The 18,370-nt window shown below is 33.7% G+C and overlaps 2 protein-coding genes across 4 annotated transcripts in view; one reads left to right on the top strand and one right to left on the bottom strand.

The window, feature by feature from the left end:
• LOC126879427 (oxysterol-binding protein-related protein 9) overlaps positions 1-18,370 on the top strand; it is a 378,474-nt gene that overhangs the window by 65,589 nt on the left and 294,515 nt on the right. The window lies entirely within an intron of this gene.
• The window catches only part of LOC126879429 (elongation of very long chain fatty acids protein AAEL008004-like), a 73,807-nt gene that overhangs the window by 23,610 nt on the left and 31,827 nt on the right, over positions 1-18,370 (bottom strand). The window contains exon 1 of one of the 2 annotated variants that reach the window (XM_050642443.1): positions 11,694-11,904. The exons of the other annotated variant lie outside the window; for it this stretch is intronic. Within the exon in view, the coding sequence (XP_050498400.1) occupies positions 11,694-11,727 (34 nt within the window). The 5' untranslated portion in view covers positions 11,728-11,904. Of the gene's footprint in view, positions 1-11,693; positions 11,905-18,370 lie in introns of those variants that run through there. 2 annotated transcript variants of the gene reach the window in all.

Below are 18,370 nucleotides of genomic sequence, written 5' to 3'. Positions count from 1 at the left end.
TATGTAAGTACACATTAGTACAATTAAACACACAGTTGTTATAAATATTTGACGGTTGAAAGTCATCACTTTTATAATTTTTAAAACTAATTGTTATTAATGTCACTGAATGTATTTTTTCATAGCAACGAAGGGCATCTGACGTAATATACTTGACGACGGGAAATTATCAGTAGTAATTGCACAAGAGCTCTAAAATTCTATATTAATTTTAGAGATCGAGTGCAATTTGTTGCGATTATTTCATGAATAAAACTGTTCAAAACCAAAATTTTATTGTAATTTATTTATGTAAGTACAAATTAGTACAATTAAACGATAGTACATAGCAACGAAGGGCATCTGACGTAATATACTTAACGGCGGGAGATTATCAAAAATTATCGATTTAATTCAGATTTCTGTAGCTTTCTATTGGTCAGAATCTCCTATGAATGAAATAATCAGTATAATTTTAATCTGATTGGACAGAATTAAACACGTCTTACTATACGATTGGAAGTTAAAATCATCAAAAAATAATCAGTTTAATTTTTATTTCTGTAGCTTTCTATTGGTCAAAATCTCCTATGAATAAAATAATCGCGCTAATTTCATAACCCTTAATCCACTACCCCAATCTTCCTATGGATCTGTTACCCTTCTGTATCTGTAGAGTAGGGAGTGTGAGTCAAGTCCCACAGCACTTAGGCCACAATTGACCCATTGTACATCCTCCCAGGGGGTTGTCGTCCTTAGTTCATTATCCATCCTGCCATTTCCAGGAAGGTGGACAAATCACCTGGTGACATCTCCCCTATATCGGCAGGTGTAGGCCAAGGCTCGCCGAACGCATACTCTCGTATTGACGATAACTCCGGACATTCACATAGGACATGCTCGACAGTTTCGTCATCTCGTTCACACCTCCTGCATAGAGATGTGTCTACTAGCCCCAGTGTGTGGAGGTGTTTTCTTAGTTGACAATGGCCAGTTAAAAAACCAACGGTCAAGCGTAGGTTTTTCCTGGTCATTCTCAAGTACTTTTCTGATGCTGACTTCCCAAGGTTCCTTAGTGTTACCCTGGCAAGTCTACATCCTGGCCCTTCTTCCCATCTTCTTACGGTTTGCGTGTGGGAGTGACATTTGACAGTTTCCGCGATTGTTGTAGTCGACAAGCCAAAAAGATCACAAGGTCCTAAGAGTCTTAGGCCTGCTGCCCTTCTAGCCAGCTGGTCAGCAATGCGATTGCCTTTATTTCTGTTGTGTCCTTTAACCCACCTCAGGATGATGTTGTTACCATCCGAAGCTTGGGCTAGTGATTCATGACACTCCATTACTAGCCCTGATATGACGCGTGGTCTGTTCAGGGTTAGTAGCGCTTGTCTGCTGTCTGTGCAGATTATTACAGTTTTGACGGCTATACCTTTCCCGATTATCTCTTTTGCGGCTATGGAGATACCAGCCAGTTCAGTCTGAACTACGCTGGCATTTTTGCCCATGCCCCATTTTATACTAAGGTTCAATGATCTGGAGTATATTCCACATCCTGAGCCTTCTTTCGTTTTGGAGCCATCGGTGTAGATGCAATATGCATTTGCCACGTTTGACTCCCTATGTTGTCTTGTTTCGATTTTGTAGGGTTTGTCGAAGACAAACGTAGGTTTAATTGAGTCGCATCCATGGCCCGCATGTAGCTGGGGCAGTGCCTCCAGCTCACCCCGCCAGAAACGACATCTCAATTGTCCCATTCCTACATCAAGGTTTGCACCCGCTGAGCGTAACCTCATCATCGTCATCAGCGCCACCTCTCTGACATATATGTCTAAAGGGGTAATGCCAATGAGCAACTCCATTGCAGCAGTTGGTGTTGTTTTCATGGCACCTGTTATATTTAGGCAAGCCATCGGTTGAATATGGTTTAGTTTAAAAAATCCACAAGGAAAAGAAAAGGTTTTCCTGTAGTTGGCTGTATACCATCAATCACAAAATTGGAAAGAAATCCTTTGTAAAAGGTATAAAATTTTTTTATTAAAAATCCCTTAAAAGGGCTACATCCCAACAAAACGTTTTCGATTTTTATAAAAAATCATCATCAGTGTTCGATCTAAAAATAAGTATAACCGATTTAATGAATATAAAGTTATTATTTAAATTTTGACAAAGGTTAGAGCAAGTTGGTTATACTTACAAACTGGATGCTAGCTGAGCCACAAAAGAAAAATATCTGGGTAAAAACCCTTTACATATAATATAGATGCCTTAAAAGTGCATACTTCGATAAAAAGGCCTGTGATGGTCACATGGCAAACAGGATAATGCCCTAAGGTAAGATAAACAGGTTAACCTGTATACCTTACCTTAGGGCATTATCCTGTTTGCCATGTGACCATCACAGGCCTTTTTATCGAAGTATGCACTTTTAAGGCATCTATATTATATGTAAAGGGTTTTTACCCAGATATTTTTCTTTTGTGGCTCAGCTAGCATCCAGTTTGTAAGTATAACCAACTTGCTCTAACCTTTGTCAAAATTTAAATAATAACTTTATATTCATTAAATCGGTTATACTTATTTTTAGATCGAACACTGATGATGATTTTTTATAAAAATCGAAAACGTTTTGTTGTGATGTAGCCCTTTTAAGGGATTTTTAATAAAAAAATTTTATACCTTTTACAAAGGATTTCTTTCCAATTTTATGGTTTAGTTTGTTGATCGCTTTTGCCTGTAGCACTTTTGGTACCCAAGCAATGGCTCCGTAAGTTAGCATTGGCCTAATGACAGTAGTGTAGATCCAGGCGACCACCCTGGGCGAAAGGCCCCAAGTGCGTCCGACCGTTCGCCGACACTGTTCATAGGCAATATATGCTCTTTTAGCTCTACTATCTAAGTGAGAGTTCCATGTTAACTTCCTGTCAAGGGTAATACCAAGGTATTTCACCTCTTCAGAGAAATTCAGACTGCAGTTTAGAATCCTAGGGGGTATTAAGCCCGTGATCCTTCTTTTTCTGGTGAAGAGGACCATCTCTGTCTTTTTTGGATTTATAGACAGTGAGTGTTCCTTACACCATGTTTCTATTAGTCTGAGAGCAACTTGTAATCTCTCGCATAGTGTGTTCTCAAACTTACCGCTTTGCAAGACGGTTATATCGTCTGCATAGGCTATTGTGTAGAAACCGTTCTTGCTGAGTTGGTAAACCAGGGTATCCAACACTATGTTCCAGAGGAGTGGTGATAGCACCCCCCCCCCTTGTGGACATCCCCTCGTAACCATCCCTCTAACCAAAACGTCTTCTACATTTATGCTTATTGCTCTATTTGACAGCATACTGAATATCCATTCGCTCACGGCCAGGGGGACATTCCTGACATTGAGCTGTTGGGTGATGGTTGGGAAAGTTGTTTTATCAAACGCTCCCTCAATGTCTATGAATATACCTAGGGTGGATTCTTTATTATCCAGCGATCTTTCAATTCTTCCCACTACTTGATGAAGTGCAGAATCGGTAGATCTTCCCGAAGTATATGCATGTTGATTTGGATGAAGTGGATTATGAACCAGAACTTCATCTCTTATGTACCTCTCGCATAGCCTTTCCATCGTTTTCAAGAGAAAAGATGTCAGGCTAATTGGTCGGAAAGCCTTCGGTAGGGTGTAATCCATCCTACCTGGTTTTGGTATGAAGACCACACGTACCTCTCTCCACTCTCTAGGAATATATCTCAGAGCCAAGGAGGCTCTGAACATTCCCACAAGGTGCGGCAAAAGAATATCCAGTCCCCACCGTAGTAGGGCTGGATATATGCCGTCAGGCCCTGGTGACTTAAAAGGGGCGAAGCACGATACCTGTTACCCTAAATTTGACCTTGCATTATGAGCCTTAATATCTCATATTTCGCACATCCAGTAATAGGGTCTAAATATTCCAAATTTCTTGTTTTGATGTTCTTAGTCACCTCGCAATCCTTTTGTAGCCTTCTCAACACTTCTGCATTTGTAACTCCTTGGATCCATGGTATTTTCAAAATCCTTCTATACCATCACATCTCAAATGCTTCCAATTTCTTTATATTGTCTATTTTTAGTGTCCAGATTTCCATTCCATACAACAAAGTCGAGAACACGTAGCATCTTAGGGCTCTTATCCTTGGCTCCAGAGAAAGGTCTCAATTAACAAACATTTTTTTTTTCACTTTTGTACTATATAATACAATAGATTGATACAAATCTTAACATAATAGGGCGTCGCAAGTTTCCACTCTGGAAATCGGAACGTCAAAACATTCGTTAATTAATAATGTAATCCCATATAAACATAATACTTAAAAGGCATGTCATAAGAAAACTGTTTCAGAACTTTCAGAAGTTTTTCAGAAGTTTCTTTCTATCTATAACTTTATTTTCCACATTAGGCCCTGTTATTATCTTAATGATGAAGCAAAATATTGTAGCGTTCATTAAATACTCCTTGAGTGTTATCATTATTAGTATAAGTGTAGCATTATAAACATTTTTATATCTCAATGTTATTAACAAAATGACAAATGTACTCACTATATTTCGCCGTAATGATACGGCTAGACTTACACTTACAGTTTCAAAACTATTAAAAAGGTTATACTTTGTAGGTTCATTAATATTTACGAATAATTAGGTATTGGGTTTAATTAATGACACTCATAAACAAAGCACAACTTTTTTCTTATTTCTCCACTTGATAAGTATGTGTTGACGTGTTTATTCTGACGTAGCCTTTTAGTCCAGGGTAATAAGGTTTTTTCCATGACACTCGAGCAGCCAGGGTACTGAAGCGTTTTTTCGACAGGTAATACCTACCTATAAGAGCAAATTGTAACTATTTCCTGCGTAGGATCTGGCGGCCATTTTTATTTATAGACAATTAAGTGTCAAAGAATGGCATTTTTCACTTTTTTTTCAAGTCAATGGAAAACAGGGAAACTTATGGTTTTTTTAGTACACATATCTTCGAGACTATGGAAAAAGCTTTAAAATGACGTATTACAAAGTTTGATATACTCATTTATTGTTAATATAATTGCGAAAAAAGGTCGGAATTGCAAAAAAAAAATTTTTCGCAATAACTATTGTAAAAATTGGTGTACAGCTTTGAAATTTTTGTCAAAGAAGGGTTCTTTGGTGCTTAATATGTGATAAAAATTTCAAAGCGATTCATTCAATTGTTTAAATGTTATTCAAATTGTTTATCCCAGAGAGCATTTTTTTGCAATAACATAAGTCAGAAGAAAATGACGTTAGAACCATTCCACAGGTGTCAAATGAAAGAGCATGAGCTATATTTTCAACTTGGTTTAAAAAAGTGAATAAAAAATGCATTTATTAGTAATAAGATGCAAAAGTGTCGTAAATCTTTTCTTATAAACTTTTTATTTTGTTATATAAGAAATTATACAAATGTATTACAATTTTTTATCAATTATGATATAGATAACATTACTTGGTAGTTGTGCACTTAAAACAGGGTAAAAAAGTTAATTTTTTTGGAAAAAGTTATTCAAAAAGTTAATGAAGAAAAATTGACGATACCTCTGGATACTTATTTATTACTAATAAATGCATTTTTTATTCACTTTTTTAAACCATGTTGAAAATGTAGCTCATGCTCTTTCATTTGACACCTGTGAAATGGTTCTAAGGTCATTTTTTTCTGACTTTCCCGTGAGAGCATTTTTTTGCAATAACATAAGTCAGAAGAAAATGACGTTAGAACCATTCCACAGGTGTCAAATGAAAGAGCATGAGCTATATTTTCAACTTGGTTTAAAAAAGTGAATAAAAAATGCATTTATTAGTAATAAATAATTATGCAAAAATATCGTAAATCTTTCCTTATAAACTTTTTATTTTGTTATATAAGAAATTATAGAAACGTATTACAATTTTTTATCAATTATGATATAGATAACATTACTTGGTGGTTGTGCACTTAAAACAGGGTAAAAAAGTTATTTTTTTTGGGAAAAAGTTATTCAAAAAGTTAATAAAGAAAAATTGACGAACCAAGGTAATTACTTATCATCTACGAAGTTAAGAAAGTGCTTTGCTGCCAGAATTACCATTATTTATTAAATATACGAAACTAACTTATTGTCTGAATAAATTGAGTGTTATTGATTAATGTACTCTAGTTATTTTCACAATTATTAATCAATCATTGTGACAATAACCAAATATATTGATCAATGTCTAAAAGTTCGTTGAAATAAAAAATTAAATTGTTGTTACAACGAAATACTGTTCAATAATCACTGTTAATCAATATTATGAACTAAATTTTTTGAGTGTACCAAGGAGATTCTTGCGCCCTCGTCCACATATTTCTCCCAGCCTTGCAAACATTATTCACAACGACGATCCCGATAAAACAGATGCTAAAAAATGCCCTCTGGCTCGAAAAAATCTTTAATTCTAGTCAGAAATTTCAGTCGGTAGATCGGTCTGTCCCCTTCGGTATTATCCCAGTGGCGATATCCCAAAATTATCGAACAGTATTCGAAAAGACTCCCTGGGCGTGTAACAAGTTGTCCCGTCCTGCTGAAACCATTATTAATTTTAATCTTACACCGTTTTCGGGACCATTTCCGTGTGGCTGAAAATAGTACTTCACGATAAATTTTTTTTCTGCAATACTGAGAACCATCTTGAAGCACGTAACACTAACATCGCATTCACGTAAGTTATAATGGACCAAGAGCTAGCAACGTCGGAAAAAAAATCATTTTAAGACGGCTGATTCTTTCACATATTGTTCCCTATGCTTCCTCGAACACCGTACCGGCCATCTGGCTACTGATACAGGTTGCGTTCATTACTGCGCAACACACTTGTACAGGTAAACGTATCAAATTTAAAATTATTGTAAGACGAAAAATTTTTTTGTCATTACTTTTTAAACATTATTAGAAATATGAACTGTAATTGCCAGACATTTCTGTGGTTTAAAAAGTAATGACAAAACAATTTTTCGTCCTAAAATAATTTAAATTCAATATACAGGTGATTGATGATTGTGATGAAGCTCAGTATATTTAGCATTTGACGAAGACGAGCCAACATATAATAAAGTATAACTCGATTATTATTGGTCTTTGAAAGTTAAAAAAAAGTTTTTGTTTATTTTTTCAAAAAGCACATTTTTGTTAAGTAAAGTTGTTTTGATAAAACGAAAACTTTTGGAGTTATTAGCAGAAAACTTATTAAAAACATTGATTTTTTCGATATAAAACTAACTTTTTCGATAGAGAATAAATCGAAAACTATCAATTTTATCAAAAAAATATATAGAACGTTTTTTGCTTAGAATGAACGTTTTTACCAACTTTTGCGATTCAAATATAATAAAAAATTTCCACCCCCGAGATGGGGTGCCAACCATGGTAAAAGCGCCTTTCGACATGATATAGATTTTGATCCTTGGACTATCCACTACTTATTCTCAAATTTTCAAACAAATCGATTCATTCTGTAAAAATTGCGAGGTTTTGTTCTATTTTAAGCTTCATTACTTGGACTATATAGGTAATAGCAATTTGTCGTGTTTGTTTTTATAACATAATAATTATTATGTAACTAGTTGCCTTAACACAATACCACAGACAATAATTCATTAACATACTACATAGTAAATTTGGGATTTGGTTTAGACAATCTATTGTCATGATGTATAATCCCTGCTCAAGTTATACTCTAGAAATGTCAGTGTTCTTTTAATTTCAAGGGCATTAAAATGTCTTCACAGGGATAAAGAGCTGCTAAATGGGTTGCTTAACAGTAAGCGAATAATTAAACTACATAAGTAAGCCATAAATATGGGCCTGCAAGTAAATGAGGAGAAAACTGAAATGATGGCATCATTACCCAACAATAGAGCCAGAAACGTAGGTCACCAATTCGCGGTTGATAACTCTACCTTTGAAGTGGTGGACAAATGACATATTTGTGTGGTGGAGTAGACATCAGCCAAAAAAACAAAAATAATCATATACAAAACCCTTATACAACCAGTGTTGACATATGGATCGGAGACATGGACCATCTCCAAGGCAGATGAAAACCTTCTGCTTATATTTGAACGAAGGATCCTGAGAGGAATATTCGATGGCATATGTGAAAATGGTGTTTGGAAGAGGAGGTACAACTACGAGGTATGCCACAGATATAAACATATTATATCTGTTGGTAAAGATCTAGTATCTCTTATAAAAATAGGAAGACTAAGATGGACAGGACATCTAGCAAGATCACAGCAGAACAACCCTCCTAGAAGACAACTTCCTTCCTAACCTTCTTATGTCACAACCTGTGGGAAGTAGAAATAAGGGTAGGCTAAAACTCAGATGGAAGGATGGTGTAGATGAGGATGGTAGAAAAATAGGCGCAGCACACTGGCAGCAGTTGGCAGTAGATAGAACTTACTGGCGTAGTAGACTTTGGAAGGTCGAGGCTCTTTTATAGGGCTGTAGCACCATGGATGATGATGAATTAAGGTAAAAATGGTGTTTCTAATGATAAAACAAAACGGTTAATAGCCAACTGGAATTTTTTTATATGGCTAAATGTAACGATCTTTCTATTGAGCAAATCCCCTCTGTTACTACTCTATTAAACAATACCACATTTAGGCAAAGAGAAATAGCAGAGCACAATAGAAAACGTATTGTATCTCAATTGTCAGTTTAGGTTGAGTAAAAGACTTAAAGATCCTGTGACGTTGATTCGAAAGAAGGGTCGATGAAAGCTTTCAGTCACCTCCAGAGGGCAACAGATTTTAAAGAATTTGGCTGTAGAACATAGAGGAATTATTACTCATAGAGATAAGGATTAAATTAAAAGATACCGGTTCAGTACCGGTTTTTATTAACATTAGTAGGTTCGCTTTAGTGATGAAGCAACATTTTAAATTATCTAAACAATAAAAACACTGAAAACGTTAGTTTTCTATACTTCCACAAAATTTATTACAACTATGGGTTTGTCTTTTTAAAGTCTTTAACTGAAGAGCTTAAGGAGTGGGGAGCTGTTTGTCTCGAGTTGGTCATTCAGAATTATATCTGTATTTTTCAATTTATTAATTTCCATAGATTCTAATAAAGATAGCTTAAGGCCTTTATTTTGAGTATGCAGAATTTAAAACTGTTCATTAAAAGAATGATTATGATCTAGAAGGTGAAGTGCGTATGTAGAAGTGTCTGTTTTTCTATTGTTGAAAGCCCTTTTGTGTTCTGCTATCCGTTTGTCAAAAGTTCTGCCAATTTGATCGATGTAAGTTTTCGGACAGTCACCACAAGTTAGTTTGTAGACACCACTCTGTAATTGTTTTCTCTTTCGGCTCTTATTGTTCTTAATATATTTGCTTAAGTTGTTATTAGTTCTGAAAGCTGGTGTTATTCCTTTCTTTTTTATGTATCTGGCTATTTTTGTTGTTATCTTGCCAGTATATGTGATAGAGCAGAAGGTACTGGTTTTTTTCTGTGTTTTCTGTGTTTTGAATTTCTGTCAGTCTATGTATCATGCTATGGTAGGCTGCTAATTTGTGTTGTGTAGGATGGGATGATGAATTGTGTATAGTTGTGTCAGTATGGGTTGGTTTATGATATACGGAGAACTCATGTTTGTTGTGTAGTCTGGTAATTGTTACATCTAGAAAGTTTATGGACTTATTCTGTTCGGTTTCTATTGTAAACTCAATATTACTAAGAAGTGAATTAATGTATGTATGATAGAAATTGGTCAAGTTGCCTGTTAATTCCTGTAAATCAGACTAGTATGTCATCCACGTATCTCCACCAATATAAGAACTGGTTAAATACGGGATGTTTAGAAATTGTTGTTTCAAGCTGGTTCATAAATATATCTGATAGCAACGGGCTTAGAGGATTACCCATAATAAGTCCTGCACTGTTGTTTGTGTATATTTTATTATTGAATTCAAAATAGTCTTGATTTTGCAAATTTCAAGAAGGTGTAAAATTTCAGATGCAATGATCGGATTTGTACTATTATGGTCTGTCTAAAAGATTTTTAACTAAAACAAAACATCCCTTATTTAAACAGTTCTTATATTGGTGGAGATACGTGGATGATATACTAGTATGGTTTACAGGAACTAACAGTCAACTTGACCAATTTCTATCATACATTAATTCACTTCATAGTAATATTGAGTTTACAATAGAAACCGAACAGAATAAGTCCATAAACTTTCTAGATGTAACAATTACCAGACTACACAACAAACATGAGTTCTCCGTATATCATAAACCTACCCATACTGACACAACTATACACAATTCATCATCCCATCCTACACAACACAAATTAGCAGTCTACCATAGCATGATACATAGACTGACAGAAATTCCCATGTCAAAAAATAACTTCGAGATAGAACTAAACATCATTAAACAAATAGCAGTAAACAATGGTTATAACGAACAAACAATTAACAAAATTTTAAACCAAAGACTCTATAAGAAAGCCCTGAAATTAGTCTATCCCACAGAAAAAAACCAGTACCTTCTGCTCTATCACTTATACTGGCAAGATAACAACAAAAATAGCGAGATACATAAAAAATAAAGGAATAACACCAGCTTTCAGAACTAATAACAACTTAAGCAAATATATTAAGAACAATAAGAACCGAAAGAGAAAACAACTACAGAGTGGTGTTTACAAACTAACTTGTGGTGACTGTCCGAAAACTTACATCGGTCAAACTGGCAGTACCTTTGACAAACGGATAGCAGAACACAAAAGGGCTTTAAACAATAGAAAAACAGACACTTCTACATACGCACTTCACCTTCCTAGATCATAATCATTCTTTTAATGAACAGTTTCAAATTCTGCATATTCAAAATAAAGGCCTTAAGCTATCTTTATTAGAATTTATGGAAATTAATAAATTGAAAAATACATAATAAATAATGACCAACTCGAGACAAACAGCTCCCCACTCCTCAACCTCTTCAGTTAAAGACTTTAAAAATACAAACCCATAGTAATCTAAATCACTTGAGAAAGGCACTCTGCCGAAACAGCTGTAGTCACATAGTTGTAATAAATTTTGTGGAAGTATAGAAAACAAACGTTTTCAGTGTTTTATTGTTAGATAAAATGAACTTCCATGAAGTAACGGTCGAATCCATCAATTATTTTAAATTATGGATGATAAAGCCCAATTTGATCTAGGACGTCCAGGAAAAAGATATAATAAGGGATGTATAATAAAATCAATTAAACATCTCAGTAATTAATTACCTCAGTAATGGTCTTGCCAGCATATTCTAATGGGCAACAAAGGAATGAGACGTGTATATGTGATAGAATGAACCACGCTACAAGACTGGTTCTACATATAAACGAATAGTTTGTTGTAAGTCTTTATGCAGGATGGAGCACTTTGTCATACGGATAGAAGCGTTAATAGTTTTGTTTAAGGTTAAGAACATGTAGAACTTAACTTAGATAAGAAACAGAAGATTAGAATCGAACGACCAAATAAGCCGAATGGTAACCAAAAACAATGAAAAGATAACTTACTGGAGGCACATAGAAAAAACAGACAGTCATGTCTATACAGGGAGGAGAAGAAAAAGCGTTTGTTTTTCAAAAGACGCCCAAAATTACTAAAAATAATATTTTTATATATTTGAATCGCATAACTTACCAGGTGAGTGGTGAAGCTTCGCAAAAATGTCCATTGTTATAGTTTCACCAAAATGCACCGAAATGCAGCAACAATCGTCAATTGTCAATTCCTTATTGTAATAACAATGGTTTATTAAGCTAAGCTTATCGAACAGTCAAGAGCATCGCCTTTTTATTCGCCTGCTTCTAGTTTATTAATAAAACTTTAATTAATATTTGTTATACCGGTTGTCCCACTTCATTGTTCACAATATACTTCCTGATAAAACAACAAATTTATAGTCTTGATATGTCCATCCCAATCAGTGAATTTTGTTTAAATTAATGCAATAATAATACAGTAAAACGTCGATAATCTGGACGTCAAAAATCCGGACCGTCAATAATCCGGATTTGTATCTAGCAAAAATATCTGATTTTTTAAAAATAAATTAAGAACTTCGTTGCGAAAAACGAACCTCTCCCGCAGTTCAAAAATATTTTACACATTTTTTTAAAAGCCCAAATAGTGTCTGATGTTTTTACTGTACACATGGTGCTATTATAAATTAATTGTGTTTAAACATAAAAAAATGTTTTGATTAATTTCACCTCTAGACACTTTACTGTACAACAGAAAACATAAAATTTTAAAATGTTTGTTGTACTTTAATGTGTATACTGGCCTTTTTTTTGAAGTAATATCGATAATCCGGATAATTTGATAATCCGGATGGGGTCCGGTCCCAATTAATCCGGATTATTGACGTTCTACTGTAATACAACGTCGAATTTCCGCAATATAAATTTGACATTTTACTGACCGTTAGCATATCCTGCTTGATTGTACGCGAGTCATGGAAAAAAGGAATCACGGATGATGATCTCAAAGTTCTCACCATAAAAATCTCAATAGTGTTAACTTGTTTAAAAGACATCAAGCTTTACAATTATGTTAATGTAGTATTTCGTATTTTTATTATTACTAATTACTGTAATATTTAAATAGTAAGTAAACTTTTTATGTGTTATTTACATTTGTGTTATGTGACATGATCCAATATTCATGTCAGTCTTTTATAATGGTAGGGGAGCAAAGTATGCTAAATGTGCAGTCACTCGAGCGCTTTGGGGACCTATTGGGTTGTGAAGAGTAGGTTCTAAAGCCAAAAAAAATTAAGTGAAGTTTTCCATTTTAGTGGGGACTTTCCATTGGGGGCTCCCATTTAAGATTTTAAAGTAACCCCCAAACCACCTCCGTGGGGGGTCGTGTTTGGTGCCATTCGATAGATTTTTCAAAAATATTGAATAAGTGTATTTTTCAGTTTTTGATCTGATATTCATTTCGCGAAATATCGCGAGATTCATATTTAAAATATTAAATTTACCCCCCACCCCTCTCCGTGGAAGTAGTGTTTGGTATTATTCAATAGATGTTTGAAAAATATTGAGCACGTATTTTTTAGTTTTTTGATCTGTCATTCATTTTGCGAAATATTCGCTTTTTTTTTGTGAGACTTTGACTCACCCATTTCCTTACGCCTTGCTCAAATCGAGCAACAAACGCGGTCCAAGATTGCGGCTGTAATTTTGAATATTTTGTCGAGATATTTGGCGCACATATTCATAATATAATAAAGAATGGCGGTACAGAGCCCAATTTGAGAAATATATTAGTATGTGGAAATTACTCTGTAATTAAATGCAGTATTAAAAAAACGAGCCTGTACCGCCATTAAGAAGAACAAAAAAATACACTTTCTTCAAATAAACTTTTTTATCCCATGCCTAGATTTTGTGTCATTTTGGACCTACTAAGAAATCGAACATATTATACCTAATAACTAATTAGGCAACATAGAGAAATTGTCGTCACTGTCATTTTGACAAACCTGCGTCAGATTTTCTCTTATCTGTTCTGTTATCTCTATCGATAGCTATTCAGTGCAGTAGTGTATTATTTTAAGAATTCGTTATTGTTGTTTCCTAGAAAAGTAGTGTTTATTTATAGTTAATTTATAATATGTTTGTGTAATAGAACGAAGTTGTTGCCCTATTTGAAAAAATAGATTATTGTTAATTGTGAGTTTTAGTTATATGTAGGTAGGTAAGTATATTTTACATAAAAATATTTCGAATTCTAATGCGATTATATAAAGTTAGAGTGCCTTTGGCGCTCTATGAACTAAATAAAATAAGACAGCTCTTGTTTCGCTTCACAACGAAATGAATATTTATTATTATTATTTCGTGCAAATACCTATGTATGCTAACATAAAATTTTCACCAATTTTGGTTTATTTTTATAAATATTTATTTACTAATAACAAAATTGTTTTCTATTACTTCCATTTAGCGCGCCTATGAGTATAATTGTCAAAATATTGATCTTAGATAATGTCAAAGATTACCACTGTTGACAAAGTTTCGCAGACGAAAAAAGTATGATACTACCTCCCCAAGTTATATTGATGACGCGCTACTGTATGCCCTTAAGATAGTGAACAAATGTTTTTCAAAAATGTATAAACATTTTCAATTTCTTTGCAACACGAAAATGCAGCAGCTGCATAATACTTTGGTCAAATATGAGAGTGCAGGAAGAGTCTATACCGGTTTCGGGGGTTGTTTCCCCCTCATCAGTAGTCCCATATCCTCCTCTCTCAGATTCCTCCACGTACCACCCCAAAGTGAAAAGGCCCAAAGTGTGGTACGTGGAGGAATCTGAGAGAGGAGGATATGGGACTACTGATGAGGGGGAAACAACCCCCGAAACCGGTATAGACTCTTCCTGCACTCTCAGATTTGATCAGAGTATTATGCAGCTGCTGCATTTTCGTGTTGCAAAGAAATTGAAAATGTTTATACATTTTTATTTCATTTACTCTTTGTTTGAGTATTAAGGAATCTTTCTTGTTGGAGCTTTTACCACGCTGAGCAGATGAGTTATGAATTATTTAAAATTCTCTCATCTTAATTTCCTCGGCATCCTGTATGATTTATAATTTTTGAAAATCTGAGGAGGTGTAACCAAAGAAAGTATTCCACCTGTTGTCAATCTGGCGGCATGGGAACGATATTTATTGTCGTTTTCTGTGCCACTTCGATTGATAACTTATTTTGTTAAATGTTTTTCAGTTTTTCGATCCGATGTACATTTTGCGTAATATTCGACCACCCCGCATCTTTTAACACACCCTCTATATAATAGTAATATTTATTTTGAGGGAACAACTCGAATGTTTCGAGAACCTGCCGTGCTTTATATGCTTAGGTTTACGTATTCCATTAAAATATCTGTTACAACAATGTTAAATTAGTTTCAGTTGTTCTCAGTGTCATTGTCTGCCACCCCCGTTACACGGCTTTTTATGTATCTTTTTCTAGAGATAACGTTTCACATTACTAGGCACATAAAACATGTAAATTAAAATCATACACTTCAAAAATTGTCTCTGCACTAATAGGTCTGGATCCCGCATACCAAAAAAAAGTTTATTAATAGCAAGCTGAAAATTTGTTAATAGCTTAACGGTGTCTATAGGCCAGGAACCGAAGCTTTTCACCTCGCAATTTTTACAGAATTGATCGATTTGCTTGAAAATTTGTGAATAAGTAATGGATAGTCCAAAGATCAAAATCTATATGATGCCTTTTACCATGGGGTGGAAATTTTTTATTATATTTTGACCGCAAAAGTTGATAAAGCGAATGTTAGTTTTGTATAGAAAAAATCAATGTTTTTCGATATACTTACTCATTTACGATTCACTTAATTTTTGCCGTAGAAAAAATATTTTCAAAATAAGTTCCTGGGAATTAAATGACACAATTTTATATTTAAACATTTTTTCGTATCTCTGATGCTAATCTTTCTATTCTGGAGAAAATGGTCTTTTTTATCAAACTACAAAAATTCGTTATTCGCTTTTAACTTCAGTTTTTTAAAAACTAATTATTCTAAGCCAACCAAACTTCTGGAATCTATTAATAATACATAAATAAATAATTATGAAGAAGGCCAATGACTAAAAACACCGCTAACTTACATTATTATGCTGCCAATCGGATTTCTCCTTTTTTTTTCAAAAAAATATATTGATTGTTTAACCGTAACTTTTTTATTTTTTATCTTAGAAAGTTTGGTAAAAAATAATTTTGTAGGTTTTTACAAGATCTATAAGCAAATTAGTATTAAATCTTTTTAAAATCCTCAGTCGCAAAAAGAGGTGACTTTGAAAGGGTTGGTAAAGGTGGTTTTTGCATGTTATTACAAGTTTTAATTGTCAATAGCAGTCATGATACAATAACCCAAGATACGACACGCAGCGTTCCTAATTTCGTTCAGGTCGCGCATGACGTCACGTTGTGAGTAGATCCTTTACATTTCGAATGCATTGCCATTATGATTTGGGGATTTTAGCTTTTAATATCAGTTGTGAAATTTTCGAGAAGTGCTGTTTTGTTTAGTATGATTAAATATAATTATTGAGAACATAATCTAATAATAGAAATCAATTACAAACATGATTTTTTATTATTAGTCAAGATACGTCTCATTAGGTATATATTATACTGTATAATACACAGCGTTGCTCTCTACTGTTGTTCTGAAGCTATTTTCTTGTGGCATTTTTGTAATTAACTATTTTTAATGATTAATAAGCCACAATTTTACTAAAAAAAAATAATTTTATTAACGTTTCGACGTCCAAATCGGATGCCGTTGTCAAAATACAAAAAGTATTAATGAATTAAACAAAAATGTTGTTGCTTAGTAAAAAATTCTTCTAATAATTTATTTAATCTGACTCATTTATATCGGCAATTCAGACATAATATATTATACATTTTTAAATAGAAGACTTTAAAATGATATTGCCAATTGTTCATTCGATTACATGAAATCAACCCCAAATCAAGAATATCCGTCACAAAAAAAAAATCATAGCATGTGATCTGTCTTTAAAAATACAACCACATGACCACATGCAACGGTGACAGTAAAATTCTCGCATTAGAGATTCCATAGTAAATCACGAGTGAAAACCAGGGTTCTTTCTATTATTATCGTAAGTATTATATTAGAATCTGGTATTAGTTTTGAGAGTAGTAAGACCTAATACTGACGATGTCGGGATGGTATCACGAGGTTTTTCCTGGTTTTCCCTCGTGATTTACTATGGAATTTACGCGAGAATTTTACTGTCACCGTTGCATGTGGTTGTATTTTTAAAGACAGATCACATGCTATGATTTTTTTTGTGACGGATATTCTTGAGTTGGGGTTGATTTCATGTAATCGAAGGAACAACTGGCAATATCATTTTAAAGTCTTCTACTTTAAAATGTATAATACATGCATAAATGTATAACTGCAGTCGCGTGCGGGAAAGTATGACTTTCTGCACTTGTTAGGAAAATAAGTATTTCGTATCTCTGCTGCTAATCTTGCTATTCTGAAGAAAAAGCCATTTTTTCCAAACTACAAAAATTCGTTATTCATTTTGACTCCATTTTTTTAAAAACTAATAATTCTAAGCCGGTCAAACTTCAAGAACCTATTAATAATACATAAATAAAAAAGACCCAATAAGGCCAATGACTAATTTTAATTAGGGTGGTGATTAGGGGGTTGCTTGCGATCACTTTTTCGCTGAAAAAAATAGGGACTGACATTCTTTTCATTATAAGTCACTTAATTTTTGAGCTAGAGACTTTTTTTAATTTCTGCAGATAGATATTTTTAAGTACTTTAAATTAGTTTGAACAAGTTGTCCTCGAAAAATGCATAGTTTTCCCGTCTTTTGACTTTGAAACTACAATATTTAGCATTTGACGAAGAAGAACCAACATATAATACAGTATAGCTCGATTACTATTGGTCTTAAAGAAAATTAAAAAAAAACGGTTTTGTTTATGTTTTCAAAAGGAACATTTTTGTTAAGTAAAGTTGTTTTGATAAAACGAAAACTTTTTGAGTTATTAGCAGAAAACTTATTAAAAACATTGATTTTTTCTATATAAAGCTAATACTTTCGATAGCGAATAAATCGAAAACTATCAATTTTATCAAAATAATGTATGGAACGTTTTTTGCTTAGAATGAACATTTTTACCAACTTTTGTTATTAAAATATAAGAAACAATTTGCACCCCCGAGATGGGGTGGCAACCACCCCCATGGTAAAAGCGCCTTTTGGCATGATATAGATTTTGATCCTTGGACTATCCACTACTTATTCTCAAATTTTCAAGTAAATCGATCCATTCTGTAAAAATTGCGAGGTTTTTTCCTATTTTAAGCTTCATTACTTAGACTTAGACTAAAAAATTATAACGCTATAATCGCTACTAGTCGAACAGACTTTGATGTATGGGAATACTGGAACAGGTGAAGTTTTAATTGTGGAACGTGATTTTAATTGTGGAACGTGTCATCCTGACAAGTTTATGATTGTGAAAACTAGCAGGTTGTTTTTAAGTGTATTCAATAGCAGACTTTATATAATAAATAAAAAAAATAATTGATGGATTCGACCGTTACTTGATGGAAGTTCATTTTATCTCACAATAAAACATTGAAAACTTTTGTTTTTTATACTTCCATAAAATTTATTATTTACAACTATGTGACTACAGCTGTTTCGGCAGAGTGCCTTTCTCAAGTGATATAATTTACAATGTGTTTGCCTTTTTAAGTCTCTAACTGAAGAG

The sequence above is a fragment of the Diabrotica virgifera genome, chromosome 2, assembly GCF_917563875.1.
Source record: "Diabrotica virgifera virgifera chromosome 2, PGI_DIABVI_V3a".
NCBI classification, from domain to species: Eukaryota; Metazoa; Arthropoda; class Insecta; order Coleoptera; family Chrysomelidae; genus Diabrotica; species Diabrotica virgifera.
This window is presented reverse-complemented; position numbering and strand designations above follow the sequence as displayed.